The sequence below is a fragment of the Lathamus discolor genome, chromosome 1 (genome assembly GCF_037157495.1).
Source record: "Lathamus discolor isolate bLatDis1 chromosome 1, bLatDis1.hap1, whole genome shotgun sequence".
Taxonomy (NCBI): Eukaryota; Metazoa; Chordata; class Aves; order Psittaciformes; family Psittacidae; genus Lathamus; species Lathamus discolor.
The window spans coordinates 30,373,958-30,389,212 of record NC_088884.1 but is presented as its reverse complement, the minus strand read 5'-3'; the positions used below and the strand labels follow the sequence as shown (position 1 = coordinate 30,389,212).

Below are 15,255 nucleotides of genomic sequence, written 5' to 3'. Positions count from 1 at the left end.
GGAAACACAGAACTTCAGGAAGGTCAATGTGGGAGTCTGAAAGTAGGATTGTGGGGGTTTTAAACTTAGGGTGGTGTAGGGTAAAGCTTTCACCTGACAGATGGATTTGCTGGCTGCTGTCACCCAGGGCTCTTGCAGGTTGAACTTCAGCAGTCACTGGAAAAGAGCCATTGATTTCACCCCTCAAGGAGATGCTTGTGAAAGTCTCACAACCAGTATTAATATCAAAGAGCCTAGAGGAACAGCCTCCTCTGTTTTGTTCCCAGGATGGAAAAACACAGCAAGAGGGACCTTACAAAAACTGCAGAAAACAGCCTCTGCTTTGCAATAAAAGCCTTTGGGAAAGTGTCTGAACTCCTTACCTGCTCCCCTGCAACTTTCCCAGGCCACTCGTGTCCAGTCCTAAAGACATGTCCTGCTTTGTAGACTGAAATGTTAATGTAAAGGGCATTGTCTACAACAGGTCATGAGGAAACACTACAAGGCAGCAGTGAGGCAGTTGCTGCCTTGATGCTTCACTGCTTCACTGATGCCCTGATTCCATGGGAAGACCAAGGATCCCACTGGTGTTTAGGGAGAGGAGTCTTGTGCTGATTATTTCCACCATGCAAAAACCACATACATTAACCAGTCTGCACAGAGAGCCTTGCTGACAGCAGCAGGACAAGGGTGAATAGCCAACAGCTACACCAAAGAGAGTCACCTGGAGTGACACAGGTGATGCTGCAGCTGGTGAGATGAAGAGCAACTGCACAGGTACCTCTGCTTGAAGCTAAACTGAACCCAGCTGGCCAGGAAATGATGTGATGCTGGGAGGCATCAGCTGCTCCAGACGGTTGCAGTAGGTGGTGTCAGGGAGCCTGTGGCCTGGTGCCTGGCTGTTGGGTGCCATCTCTAACTCTAGCCAGGTCCCCTCCAGCAGCACGAGGACAGAGTAATGCCTGGTCCTGCACTGCGGAATAAATGGGCGCAAACCCTAATGGTCCTCACAAGCCGTGGTTCTCCCTCTCCAAGCAGGATGTACACCCCTCTGATATTGCCTATCCGGCAAATGTTTAATGAGAGATATGTTAAAACAAAAGTAAAAACACCTCCATGACCCTGCTCTTCCCTTCAGGAAAAAGAGTAAAAAATGTGTCTCCTGTGGGAGGTATCTGAGCACCGGGAGGCACCTGGGAGAAGGTCCCACAGGCATGGATCATGGGGATTTCTGCCTCCGTGAAGCCACAGTCCACTGGAACAGCCCAGCCTGTGCTGCTTGGACTGAGTGACACACACACTGACTTTCATCTTCCAGGACTGACCTGAGGGGAGGGAGTATGGATGAAGACCTCCTGCCTAACAAGAAGGCATCATTTGTCAGACTGGGGAAGGTCTTTTCCACAAGCAATCTGTTCCTGGGCTTTGACAGATGTTAAAACTTGCACCGTCAGAGTTTGTCCTATGGTTATCCCAGAGGCTAGTCATAACTGAGGGGGGGGGTAAAGTGGGAATTACACAAATATTCCAGACACACATTTGCGCTCTGTGCACCTTTCATGCCTGATGAAAACGCAGGAAATGTTAACACAAAGAAAGGAAGCATGTTAAAAAGACTGAATCTTTCATCAGAGACTATTGTAATTCTCATAACAAGGGTCGGTATGAAAGGTTGCTTATTCTCAGAGGTAAGACAGTGCTGTTTCCTTCCCTCTCCATGCAGCAAACACTCATGACAAATCTAAACCACAGCTGTACAGCATGAGACACACAAAGCAAATAAAGGTTGCATCCAAATCCATCTCAGCTGTATCACCATGGCTATTATCAGATTGGAGATCACACTTCGACCAGTCACAATGCTAATACTGTAGCATTATACCATAATAAAATGCTACAGTATTTCAGAAGCAGTGGCCTTCAGAAATCCAGATTAAGGCAACAATAAAGAAAACGAGAAATGCTACTGGCCTGACAGCCTCGCCCTGTTCTACCTAATGCGCCAGCATGGGTTTGGTGGAATAATCAATGCAGGAAACACCGGGGAAATGTACTGCAGTAAACCACTTATAACTCGTTTACTTGTGACCTTAGAATTACAGCATTCCTATCTTGGTTTATACATATTTATATCTAATTACAACTATTTATAAGAAAAACATCTTTTTTGAATTTCTACTTAAGAGCAATTACTATGGACAGATTTTCTTAATGAATTTCACAGATAAATTATACATGTGAAGAAATACCGCCTTTAAACTCAGAAAGCAGAAAATATGAGCAATGTCCCCAGTGAAACAGTATTTTTACACCCTTTTACCTTTTACGGGCTTCTTTTCTTCCTTGGCTTCAATGCTGTGCTATGGGAAGGGTCCTTGCGCACACGCCAGCCCCAACACCAAGCTCTGGGCCTCAGATGGTGAACTCAGTGAGGCAGAGATCATTTTTTTTCATGTATACAGACAAGCCCTCTGCAGACCAATAATACCAACAATGCCATTTCTGTCCTACAGTCAGATGCCACCTGACAAATGTGGGTCACGCCAGCACGCCGTGCTGACTTTGATTTCTGTTATTTGGGGCAATCAAGTCTCCTTTGCAGGGGGGAGCAGCCCCCTGATGGGGAGAGAAAGGATTTAACCAGAGATTACATCTCTTCTGCAAATTTGCAAGAAAGGCTCATTTAGGCCTTTGTGGACCTTCCACCTCCTTTCATCAACGCCTGACCACATCTTTGGCTGAGCCATCTGCTGACCGCTTGTTTGGTGCACCAATTACAGTGATGACAGCTGAATCCATTAAAACTTAACATCTTCCCTAGTGAAGAAATATGGTTTGTAAGAGGCTCTCAGCTGTGACCTTGCCTACTTTTTTCTTTTAAGGTTGGCATCCTTCATCAGTTTCTGGTCAAGAGATCTTGGAAGCACAACTCTTTCAGATTTGCCAAGACACAGCACATGAACTCTGAGGCCAGACGTGAGCTTCAGAAATATGAACAATCCATTGGCCAACATCAAGAATTAGAGACCCACATTCACTCAGAAATGCACTAAGGCTGAGACTGGACAAATTCACACAGATCATCTAAAGAACAGGCCACAGAACTTCGAAGTCTGCCTTGCTTTTGAAAAGTTCAGTTTACACAAGAAAATCCTAAACCCAGCAGAGCAGAGTCAGGGTGCACACTGAGGGCTTTGGTGGATGAGGACGATTTTAGTAAATGCTGAACCCAGATGTAATTATTATATGCTACAACGCTCTTAAGCAGATGCAAGATATTGCCAGGGACCTCAGAGGAGAGAAGGGACTTGAAGTCTTCCCTCATTCTTAATAATTCCCTCTCCATGGCTACCTATTGCCAGCCTCTCATTTTTAATTCAAGTGTCCCTTAAGAGTTACAGAATAATCCCTGGAGCTAATGGACTCCCGCGAGCAAAAATTCCTACACACTTCTTCAATTTAAAACAAAACATATGGAAATATCCATTCTTCCAAAGATCAGAGGAGGGTGCAAGTGGATGAGATGAAACATGTTGAAACCCTGCAAAAGACTCAGGATGACCTGCTTCTCGGGCCGATACAGGAAAACATACATAGACAGAAATTTGTTCTTTTACCAATACGTCATCACTAACACCACTTCCTGTGCAATCTTTACTTCTGCTGGCTCACAAAAAACTTTCTGCACTTTGGCATAACTCATAGAGAAAGTATCCATAACTCAGTTTCTGCATTTCAGTTGTTAGCCTGTTTACACCTCAAGCAGCATCACCACTTACTCTCCAGTTATTTTCTCTTCCCTCCCTTTGAACCCCAACACCTCTTTATTTTCTAACAATCTGAACAATACAACGAAAATACCCACCAGATCAAATGGGCATCAGAAATGTAAGCAACCCTAAGGAAAACAGATACCAAATCACAATCTGTATTTCTTAGATAGAGCGGTTAATAAAACAAGGTAGAATTGGCCAGACTTTAAACAACTGTTTATCCGTGCTGAAAGAGTGCATAACCACCACTTAAAATAGTTGAAAACTATTTTTTACGACCTACCAAAGCAGTGGTTCTAGACAATATACAGTACGTCTAAGAATAGTAACAGTCATTGATGGAAACCGATAACATTTGGGAACTGAAGGTTACTCTGGTCTGGAAAGAAAAAAAAAAAGGGAACAATGGAGAGTGAAATAGAAACTCAAGTCTCATTAAAGAAAACTATTTTAAGGGCAGAATGATGAGTTTTGCCATCAATCACGGGAAAACAGTTCAAAGTTGTTCTTAAAAGATCTAAATTTGAAACCTTGGGAAAAAGGCACTGTTCACAGTGACAGAAAAAATAATCTAAGGGGTAACAAAAAATACAGTGTAAAGGTGATCCACATGTGCTTTTTTAACACTACAAATCTGACTGTTCATTTGTAGGTTTCTGTGATTAAAGGCAGTGAAGACTTGTATTAAAAAATTCAATTTATACTGTTGCTAGACTTTTTTCCTGAAGAAATTATATTTGGCTCTGTAGATTACAGTGGAAAGCCCAGGAGAAAACCAAACCAGCATCACTGCTCTCTAGCCCCATACAAGCAAGCCAAGAGGGTCCTGATGCAGCTCTCCAAGCACACGACCACCGCGTGGCTGGAAGGAAGCTGAGCAGGTGCCTACATCAAACCAGTGCACACTTTGTCAGTTCGCATTTGAGCAAGCACTGAAGGGCTTTGCCAGCTCAAGGACTTAATTGAATTTGAAATAAGCTAATTCAAGGAATAAAAGTCTGCCAAAGGTAATAAAATTGTTTACCGATTCATCAAGTTGGTCCTGTATATAAAAGAGCATATTTATATGCAGCGTAGGTCGGGTGCTATTCAATCAGTGAATGCATTTTTAAATATTTACTGATTGCAGGAATAGGGCCAAATCTGGAGTATTTTAAGGGTTAGGAGAGACGTGTTAAATCCCCAAGTATCTAATTTTAACTATGCAAAATAGGGAATATTATTGCCTTTATTTTACTTATGAAATTCAGCGAAATAAAGTGCTGGATCCAGTGTGTCAGAAAAGCCACTTGCAGAAGCTCCTGTGCTTGCCAGGTTTCCAGGCAAGTGTCTTTGGCACCAGACACCATCCCTCTCCTGGGGTGCGGGCCAGCGCAGAGGACGGTTGGGCAAACAGACAAGACCCAGTGCCACAGCTCCACTGGCTGCCCAGTGGCTCAGCTCCCACCCTGAGAGCCCGAAGAAACGTCTGAACATATTAACAGAAAGTTGTTGGCTGATTTTTTTTTACGAGAATGTTTCCTCTTCCAGCCCTTGGCGTATGGTTTCACCCAATTCACTCCTCCTTCAACTCGATGCTCTCAGGTGCTGCTGTCACCTGCCCCTGTTGAACGACGGAGCAGCGAATGTAACAAGGGGCCTCACGGGAACTTGTGAGGAGTTGGAGCGGTGTATTTTAATAGGCTCTCTGAGCAGGTGAATTTGCTTTGTATGTGTGTAAATCTCCTTTTGTCTTGTGCTTCTGTACTGCACCTCAAAACTCCACCTCTGTGTCCCCACAACACTGCCTTTAAAGTCTGGTTTTTAAATGGTAAATGCTCGGCCAGTGCAGACTGGCATGTTTCAGTAGCATTAAACTGCACTATATAAAAGCTGAGACTGATCCTAATTATTTCTTCAGGTTGTATACTTGGGGGGAGGGAGGGTTTCTTTTGCTATATTTAACATTGATAATTGTTATATTTAAAAATATTCAAATGAGATATTTCAAAATATCTAACTGATTAAGTGTGCTTAGCTGGAGGATATGTCTGCTGCGCTGTGCATAGCAAGTAGGCAGTGCTTCTTGCCTTGTTTTGGCACAGGTGAGTGTTTAATCAATGCACGAAACAGAAAGAAATTACCATTGCAAGTTAGAAGCAAGATGCGAGGCTGGCTCACACCAGGGTGTACGCACACCTTGTGCCGTGCAACCGAATTAGTTTTCAAGTTCAGTTGGTGGACTTTCTTCGTGATTATCCTTTAAATGCACCCAGTTTGTTTATTCTTTCTTAACACGCTGGCTGTCGGGAGGCCCTGGGACGCTCTGCTTGTACCCCCCGGGGCAGATGCCCCCGGCGGGGCCGAGGACAGAGCAGCGCACGAAGAAGCGCAGCGGGCAGCGGGACTAACGGAGCCAGCGGGAGCAGCAGCGGCCGGCGGCCCCGCAGCGCCCGGGCGCATCTCGGCGGGGCTGCCCGCGGTCAGAGGCGCAGCGCGGCTCCTCAGGGCGCAGCAAGGCGCGCAGGGCCGGTGGAGCAGCGCGCAGCGAGGCACAGGTCAGCCGCGGCTCCGCCAAACTGCCCTGAAGCCCGTCGGAGAGGGCAAGTGAATAAACCCACGAGGCGCAGAGGTATATTCAAACCAGCCGCGTTTTGCTCTGTCAGGTGCAAAACTGCGGCGGAAAAGCCACCCTAGGGTACCTGGAGGCTCCGGCACGCAGCTGAGTTGCTTCTCTGCACGCTGAGATATTAAAATTCAAGCCCCCTGTTAAAAGGGCGAGAGCATCCCCCAGAAACACACACACTCACCCCGCTCCTCACCCTGCAGGCAGCCCTGCCCGGAGCCCTGCTTTATCTAAACCCTGCCTGCAACCTGTCCCGCAGCCCTGCCTGCAGCGCTCCCGCGGCCACCACAAACGCCTCTCGCCAGACCAGCAAAGGGGCTTAAACACTAGGCGCCCGCTGGAAAACAGCAGCAGCAAAGAAGGGGCTGGGGGATTCTGCTATGTATGTGTCTGAACCATATTTCTAAACCTCCAGCATTTAAAATCGTGCAAGATGGAAATTCAAGCCTCCTTTTTAACTCAGTAGGTTGAACGCAATTTAACTGATCTGAGAGTGTATTACGGGCTGGAAGATACAGGGGGACTAAGGAAAAAAAATCACCTGAAATCAGGGAATTTCCACGTGGTTTGTTAAAAGGAACAGCCATATTTTTAAACCACAAGTTTCCTATGAATTTGGTAAAACTACACAGGTGAGGGTTATACACAGACAAAACTTCAGGATCCCTTAGATCGTGTGAAAATGAATACTGGGTGTGTTCGGGTTTTGTGTCTTCACAGAACAAAAAACAATCAGAATCTTCACATAGTGAGACAACGATTTACCTAAAACTTCAATTCTCAGCCAGAATATATCAAAGTCACAAGTTTAACTCCATCTTTAGCCAGGGACCACTACACAGCATCTGCTTCTGAGCAAGGTGTTTTAAAGAAATATTTGCTGATATTTGTTCGACTTTTAATTGCTTACAGCAGAATCAGCTGTTACGATGTAGCATGGCAAAACCTCAAGCAGACACAAAGAGAGAGAAGGATTAGTGGCTACACCTTTAAGCGGTCTTCCACAGTTACGAATTAAAAGATGTTTCACACATGGAAGTTTTCTATACAGAGAAACGGCGGTAAGGCCGTTGAACTCTACAGCTCCCGGCTTACAGGGGCACTTTGCAGCCGAGGGCAGTTCTGCACAGCAGCACACCCCTCCTGCCAGGCCGCGGGTTGTGCCCCTCGCCCCAGAAATGCACCATCCAAGTAAAGACCCTACTGGCGTGAACAACTTCCCCCACTCCGTTTCACTCTCCTCAGCCTGGACGTTTACAAAAAGCAGGTTCATTTATTAATTCTGGGCACGACCTTCTGTCCCCAAAGCCACCTGTGAGGGCCTGACCCACCGCTCCCGCCCGCGGCTCCTGCACGGGCAGCAACAGGCGGCTCCCTGGGGACCCTCCCGGTGCCCCGTCAGCGGCACCGCACCGCCACTGGGCAAAGGTGGATGCGATCGGGGAAGGCCGGGTCCGAAAGCCACTGAAGTGGGAAGGGGACAGACCTCCAGCAGCTTCGGAGTTCTGGATCCGGCCCTGAGCCCGCTAAGGAGAGGGGACTCGGAATTTCCTCTAGCTCCGGGCTGCGCCTCGCAGGAGCGGCGCCGGGGCGGAGCGGGGCTGCGACGGCGGAGACAACGCGCCCGGGGCAGGTGAGGACGGTCCTGGACGGCGGGGGAGCGCCGAGGAGCCCCCCGCCGGGACTGCCCTGTGCACATGGCACACAGCCGCGCCTTCCCCGGACAGGGCACCCGCACCCCCCTTTCACTCTCCCCTGCGCGGCTGCGGGGCCGCGGGGCCGCTCCGCGGTGCGGGACCCCCAGGGGCCGCCCCCCCGCCGGGATCCGCGCAGCGCCGAGCACTGCGGGGACTGGCACCTACCGTGGTACTCCTGTCCGGGCACGTAGGCGGCGGGGCTGCCCGCGATGTGCAGGGCGATGAGCACCTCGCCCTGCTCGCCGTCGCCCTCCAGCTCGCCGTGGTGGGTACAGAGGAAGAAAAAGGGCGAGAAGCGGGCTCGGGGGGCGGCCGCCCGGCCCGCCGCCAGCAGGGCACCCAGGGCGGCCAGCAGGCAGGGCCAGCCCGCAGGGACACCCCGCCGCCGCTCCATGCTGCTGCCGCCGGCGCCGCTGGGGCATCCAGGGCACGGCGGGGCCGCCGCGCCGCTCCGCTCCGCGCTGGACGGGACGGGGCGGGACGGGATGGGACGGGGCGGGCGCTGCCCCCCGCCGCGGCCCGCGGGAGTTCGTGGGGAGGCGGGCGCGGAGATCGGAGCGCGGCGCGGGCAGGGGCGGCCCCTCCGCGCCCGCCGAAGGCTGCACCGTCCCCGCCTGCCGCTGTCGGGGTGCGGGGCGCGGAGCTGGGAGTGCGAGGGTTGGGAATAATTTATTTCCCCCGGTGTCGGGGTGGGAGGGAGGGGAAGGTCCCTCCCCTCCTCCTCCTCCTCCGCCTCCTCCTCCGCCGCCCGCTCCTCCTGCTCCTCGCTCTGCGCGCCGGTGTGCGGTGCTGCCGCTGCGGAGACGAGGGCTGCGAGCTGGGCTCTGCTGCCCGCCCTTTGTCTGCCTCTGGGCTCCTGTCCCTGCCTTGCCCCTGCCCTGCCCCTGCGTCCCCGCCCCAGGTTCTGCCGCTGCCTCCGCTACTGCGTCCCAGCCCCTGCCGCTGTTCCGGCCCCTGTCCCTGCTCCAGGTCTCCGCCCCGACACCTCAATCCCTACCCCTGCTCCTATGTCCCTGTCCCTCCGTCTCAACCCTTGTCTCTCTGCTTCTGTCCCTCTATCCATCCTTTTGCCCCATCCCTCTGTCCCTCTGCTCCAGGGCGCGTCCTTGTGACCTGTCTGTCCTCGTCCCTCTGTCCCAGCCTCTGCGCACCTGCCCCAGCACTTGTCCTTTCGCCCCTACCCCTCTGGCCCAGCCCCTGCTCCTCTGCCCCTGTCCCTGCCCCAGCCCCAGCTCTGCCTCTGTTCTACCTGCACCAACTGCTTTGAAAAGTGAGATTTTTACTTAGACCTTCTCCATTACCGTCTTTAAAACGGCACATGTGCACAGACACAGGCAGGGGTGCGCTCTTCACCTCTGGGAGGTCAGTGTGAGAGTTCCTGGGGAGTGCAGGTCCCTGGGAGAAGGCTCCAGCCCCCCTCCAGTGTGTGCCCATGCCCTGCATCCCAGGAAGAGGAGCAAACCCAGCGGCGACCACAAGGGGAACGAGCAGCTGAACACAAAACACCGGCAAGTAGAATAATTCATAAAACCATACATTTTTAACAAAGCAGGGCTGGCAGAAGGACCACGGCGTCAGGAGCAAATCTGCCAGGGTTTAAAGCATCCACCACGCTGCTGCTGGATCCCAGCTAATGCCCAGAGACAGCCTGGGTGAGCTGTAGTAATCAGACATGGTGTGATCAGAAAGGGGAGCCTACCTGCCAGCATTTTTGAAGTGCAAAACTGGCACCGTCCAGGGGCTCCCTCCTGGATTGGTTTCAGTGCCAGAGGGAAAGGTTCCCTCCACGGAGGCGCGAGCCACATGGATGGCACCACGCAGCTGCCCTATGTCCGTGCAGGCTGCTTCGCTGGCCCACCTCCCACCCAGCTGATGGAGAGCCCGCACGGTGGCCCGGGGGACATCCTCACCATCTGCCCCGCCTGCCTTTTCTGCTGTCTCTGCACTGAGCCGAGCTCACCGCCACCAGCAAAACTTTGCTGCAGTTTCCTGTCTTACTGGGTTGCTCCCTGCTAGGGATGGAATGAGGCCATGTCCCTCACTGGCTTGGATGAAGAAATGCACTGCGACGTGATCCTGCTGTAAAGATGAAAGGTGTGCGGTACAGGGGACGGGGCAGGTCCCACCGCCGCCCCGGATGGTGGGAGCCCCTGGCCACTGCTGTGGAAACTGAGCTCCGCAGCTGCTGATGAGGAGTCAGTCTGGCTCCAAGGCTTCCTTTTTAGCTAGGTTATTTATTTTTCAGCTTTGGGTGTTTGTTTGGTTTGTGGTTTTTGTTAACATCTGTCCCTCCTCCGTAACTTTCAATGCGTGTAAAAGTGACGGACTAATCATATCATCTCCTCATGCCAAACTCTCATGCAGGCAAAAGCTGTGTGGAATCACTGGCAAAAATGCTGCCAACGGGCCGTGTTCACCCTCATGCATGCCTGTTCCCCTCCACCAAGAGCTCGCCTGTGAGGCCAGGCCATGCCAAAGAGGCTGAGCAAACATACTTCAGCTCATGTACCCTCTGCCCAGCATCCATGCAAAGTTAGCCAGTCACTTTGGGGGGCTGCCAGACTTTACCCAACTCTTCTGCTCTATAAAAAAGCAGGTGACAGGAGAAGAGGGTGATGGGCTCCCACTGCTGCGGGAGGGGGGATGCCACCTGCCTCTGCCAGGTGTTGCCATACCAGTTGCTAGCAATGCTTTTCCATTTCTTTTTCTCCAAGAGACAGTTCCCTAAATAAGCTTGGGAGTGTGGAGATTGCACTGGGAAATGGATAGGGCCTGTGCTGATGAATTTTAGGCAATTTTCTTTGTTTCCAGCTGTTTAGTATCCAGAGCAGCCAGGACTGTTAGTGCGGCCAACCCGCCCTTTTTCTCTACAAGCTGTGTATGTCACTTATCAGTGAGGGGACGTTAAGTCAAGGAAGTTGAGAAGGGTAATGACTACATTTGGAAGCCTTGTGCCTCTCCTTAGTCACCTGTTTCCTCCATTTCTTCATCATCCCTCTCCCTATTCCGCCCACCCGTCCTCCTTTGTTTCTTACACTTTCACAAGACCTCTAACCTCTTCTTTGTAGGGCAAGATGGGGAAGTCCCACAATCATGGCCTGACACCTCATCCAAGCTCTGTTGATTGGGAATTGAGCAGAGATTCCAGACCACTGATACTCAAGGACACAGGTCTCAAAGGGACCTCCTGGGGCCTTGAACCCCGTTTCCTGCACCCACTAGAAATAGACATTTGGTCCAGACAAGACAGACACCTTTCTTCTCAGACCTGACCTACCTAGGGCAAAAAGCGCTTTCCCAGACTCTCTGCACATTTCAGGAAGAAATAGAAAAGTGATGCTTAATGGTGCTCATCAGCAAAACAGGGGGACCCAGGGTATTACAAAACCCACAAATCCCCCAGTTTTGCATGTCCCTACAGCAGCAGGGAAACTGTTGCTGTGCATATTTGCAGGGGATCAAGGCTATGACCAAGCCCCATGCATCAGAGGGAAGGAAGAAGCTTCCAGACCCTGCCAGCCTTTACCCAGAGGATAATCTCTTCCTGGTCCCAGCTCCAGCACAATCTCCCTCATACAAGCATGATTTACTCATAACACACCCCAGACCTCACCAGGTGTGACAGACTCTGTTATGACCAGGAGCACCAGCATGACTCACTCATCTCCTGCCCCTGCCCCAGAGCAGCCTCCAGCATGGCTGGGTGACGGGGTAGCCTCCTGCCACGCTGTCCCCATGGCTTGCAGGAAGCTGGCACGTGCTTGTCCCCAGATAGGTTTTTGCATTGGTTTCATAACCCCTCACTTCTCTGGGTAACAACGGTACCTGGGTTTTGAAGATGAGGGGCTTATGCAGTGTCTTTGGCCAGCATTTCTCCTTCATCGGTCTCCTATTGACAGCAAGGCTAAGCCATTAATATTAATACGAATAAAACAGCTTTTTAAAGAAAAGTGACTAAGACCAACCTGTATGCATCAAAATAAAAGCTTGTAAAAGCCATAACAATCTCTATCTTCACACTCGTCTGATCCAAGGTTCTTCGTGTAACTTGCCACCCTTCCTTGTTGAAGACAGAAAGCACCTAATGCTGCAGGATGGAGGTTACCACGGACTTTCACCCCTTGTGCAGTATATTTTTTTAAACAGAAAATAACAGGGAGTAAATTGAGATGAGAAAAGACTGCAGACTGCAGTGCAGGATGCAATAGGTGGAATGTAAATAATTACTTAGGAAGTACAGGCCCCTTCCAAGCATGGGTGTGGGGGGGAAATCACAGCACAGATGGACGTGGCTGCGGTCCATATCAATTTATGGAAGTGATTATTCAGGCAGTGGAGCTGCTCACTTCATTCAGGGAGAGAGCTCACGCCCCAAAAGGAGAATTTGAAAAGCACATTGTCAGGCAAGTAGCTGCCTTATTAATGTGTCCACAACAGATCATTTTGCAAGGGTCAAGGCAGGCTGAGGAGCTACTAACACCAAGCAGTAAGGAGCTTTGCCCAAGTTCCTTGGGTCTGGGTAAAGGCTTTCATAGAAGATTTTGTCTCTTGTCTCTGTCACCGTGTGGAGATCCTGATGGAGAGTCTTATCCTCAGCTTTTAACAGTTTTCTATGACAAAAATTATGGAAACTGCCTAGACTTTCTACATAATTAGCTACAAATGAGAGAAATATGGAGCACTAGGTTGCAAGTACCATTTATTCATTGCGGTATAGCATGTAACACCTGAAAACAGGGCAGCAAGTTGAAGAACTTTTGACTTTCTTATGCTAATAAAGACTATAAAGTGGACTTTCCAAAGTGAGATCTTTCCACCAAGTGTGTTTATTTTCCACTTATCCATGCAAGCTTGAGTGCTTTCTCTTATGTGTTTTCTCTTGACCATCAGACAGACATGAAAAGCAGACCTGCTCTTTTTGCTGCTAGGAAGGTTTTGCTGAAGACAGACATACCAGTGGCTAGAAAAGAATGATGTGAGGGCTGTGTAGAAGAAACAGCCTTTGTAGCTGATAGAAGGCATGAATTGCCCATGATCATTTCACCCTAGAAGAAGCATTTGCATGTCACTAGTGGCAGTGGGTAGGAACACCTGGGTCCAGCAGGCCCTGTAGCTCAGGCATCCTGAGACATAAGGGCTGAGTTTAACTGTGCAGCAGCCGGTCTTCTGAAGATGGGTTATGGGAAGTCTTCAGCAAATACACTGAAACTGCAGCACACAGCCAGACTGAGCTACTTAAGGCAGTGTATGATCCCATCCCATCCCATCCCATCTGCTCCTGTACCAGCTGTAGACTAGAAAAAGTACAAATTGTTGAGATGGACATCTGCCCACCTCAACAGGTTGGCCATCAATATCATTGACGCACTTCAACTGCAGGCTGGAAAGCCATTCCTCAGGCATCCCAAGGTGTATAGGGTCTCTTCATAATCCCAGTCAGGGAAATAAATGGGGAGGATGGGTCTGACCATGCTAAAATGAGATAAACCCCATGTGTCTTGATGCTATCAGTGAAGTTGAGTGAAGTTTGGCTTCAGCAAAGTTGAAGCGTGTGCCTTGTGAATGCTGGACAGCAAAGTCAGAAGTAAGCAGTAGCTAATTGATCTTGCCTCTTCTTCCAACACAAAGTCTTCTGTTCACGATGCCTCTTTGTTTCCTTCTCCAATTTATGCAGGGACTTACCAGAGAGGCCTGGCACTCCAGAGCTGCCTTTGCCATGCCAAATAACCCTTTGGGATGAATCCCTTTTTTGTGCAGAGGACTTGTCACGGTCGGGTAATAGTGCAGTCTGGCCTTGCCAGTTACATGAACTTTGCTCTTAAGTAGAGCCCAAGTCTTTTCTAAACAAAAGCCTAAATGTGGAATTATAGGCAACTTCCATGCCTATGTTATTACGAGATTTTAATTTCTCTAGGGTAGGAACAATAGCAGCTGTTCGGCTGCTCCGTTTTCCAGTGGGCTGGTACAATATGCGTTGTCTGCTGATATCTCATGATTTAATCTGAAAATAAAGTATTTAACTGTATGTATTTTTCTCTCCCTGATATTGCATTTCATTCAAATGGGTTTAAACTTGTATTTCTGTATTGCTTATTAACTTTAATGAGGTATGAATATAAAAGAGAATATTAAAAGGCTTTTCTTTTTCAGAAAGGCACCAACACTGTTGGTGCTATCAAATAGGTGAGCCTAAACCCTGAAATTTACTATTGATCGTGTAGCTATTAAAAACGAATAGAAAATTAAAAAAACCCCAAACCAGGGAACAAATATTGACAACTTTCTATTGTCTGGCTTAATGACAGTATTTAAGGGTGAATACTTTCAAAGGGTGGAACGTCTTTATGGTCCAATATCTAATATATTTTGTATTTATGAAATTGCTTTAAAGATTTAAATCTACAGCAAATAAACTACGCTCATGCTTAGAAAAGAAGGTAGTGGGAAGGACTTCGAGCTTTACATTATTCTGAATACCTATTATGTATAAAAGTTGCTGAAGACAAACACACAACAGTCATTATAGCTCTCACTTTGCATGTTCCTAATTTGGATGATCTCTCCTTTAATGAACAATTTTGGACGCAACACGGGCATAAGCATATAATTTTTTCTGTTTCCGATTCACTGTGCTGCTGTGCCCTATTAGCACCGCGTGAGGAGCGTACCTAAGTGTATTTAAAGGAGATTCCACTTGACTCTGGTTATTTACAATTCTAATGCTCGATCTTGTTTTGCAAATCTGATTTTCAAAGTACTTTAAATTAACATCTCTTATATAAAGAGGCATCTCCTGCAACAAGTATTCATGTCCATGACTATTGTTTCCCATTATCCATTTGCTGCTCTGGATCTCCATGAAGAAATGCTGTGTATTTCCTCGTGTCACATCTGCATACTGAAGTTTCCAAGGCTTTCATTAACTTGCAAATATTTATCGTGGGTAGTCTTTATCTGAAGAATTTTTTAAATGTCAGTGCCACAAAAGGGACTCTTAGTCCATTTTACTGCCTAATTTATCTCACTATTCTAACTTGAATAACCCCAAGGACACAGGGTCCACAGGGATAACAGGCCGGGAGAGTCTGAACAGTTTACTTTGTGAAGAGAAGTGGGATGTAAATCCTGACGAAGTCTATAAAAGATGTTTCTTCTGCTTTAATGATCACTAAGCTTTCAGAGACCCAGAAGATATTCCTTC

At 48.8% G+C, this 15,255-nt stretch overlaps 1 protein-coding gene across 1 annotated transcript in view; it reads right to left on the bottom strand.

The window, feature by feature from the left end:
• Nucleotides 1-8,448, bottom strand: part of RELN (reelin) — a 289,653-nt gene extending 281,205 nt beyond the window's left edge. The window contains exon 1 of the mRNA XM_065666462.1: nt 8,220-8,448. Within this exon, the coding sequence (XP_065522534.1) occupies nt 8,220-8,448 (229 nt within the window). The remainder of the gene's footprint in view (nt 1-8,219) is intronic.
• Nucleotides 8,449-15,255: the final 6,807 nt, after the last annotated feature.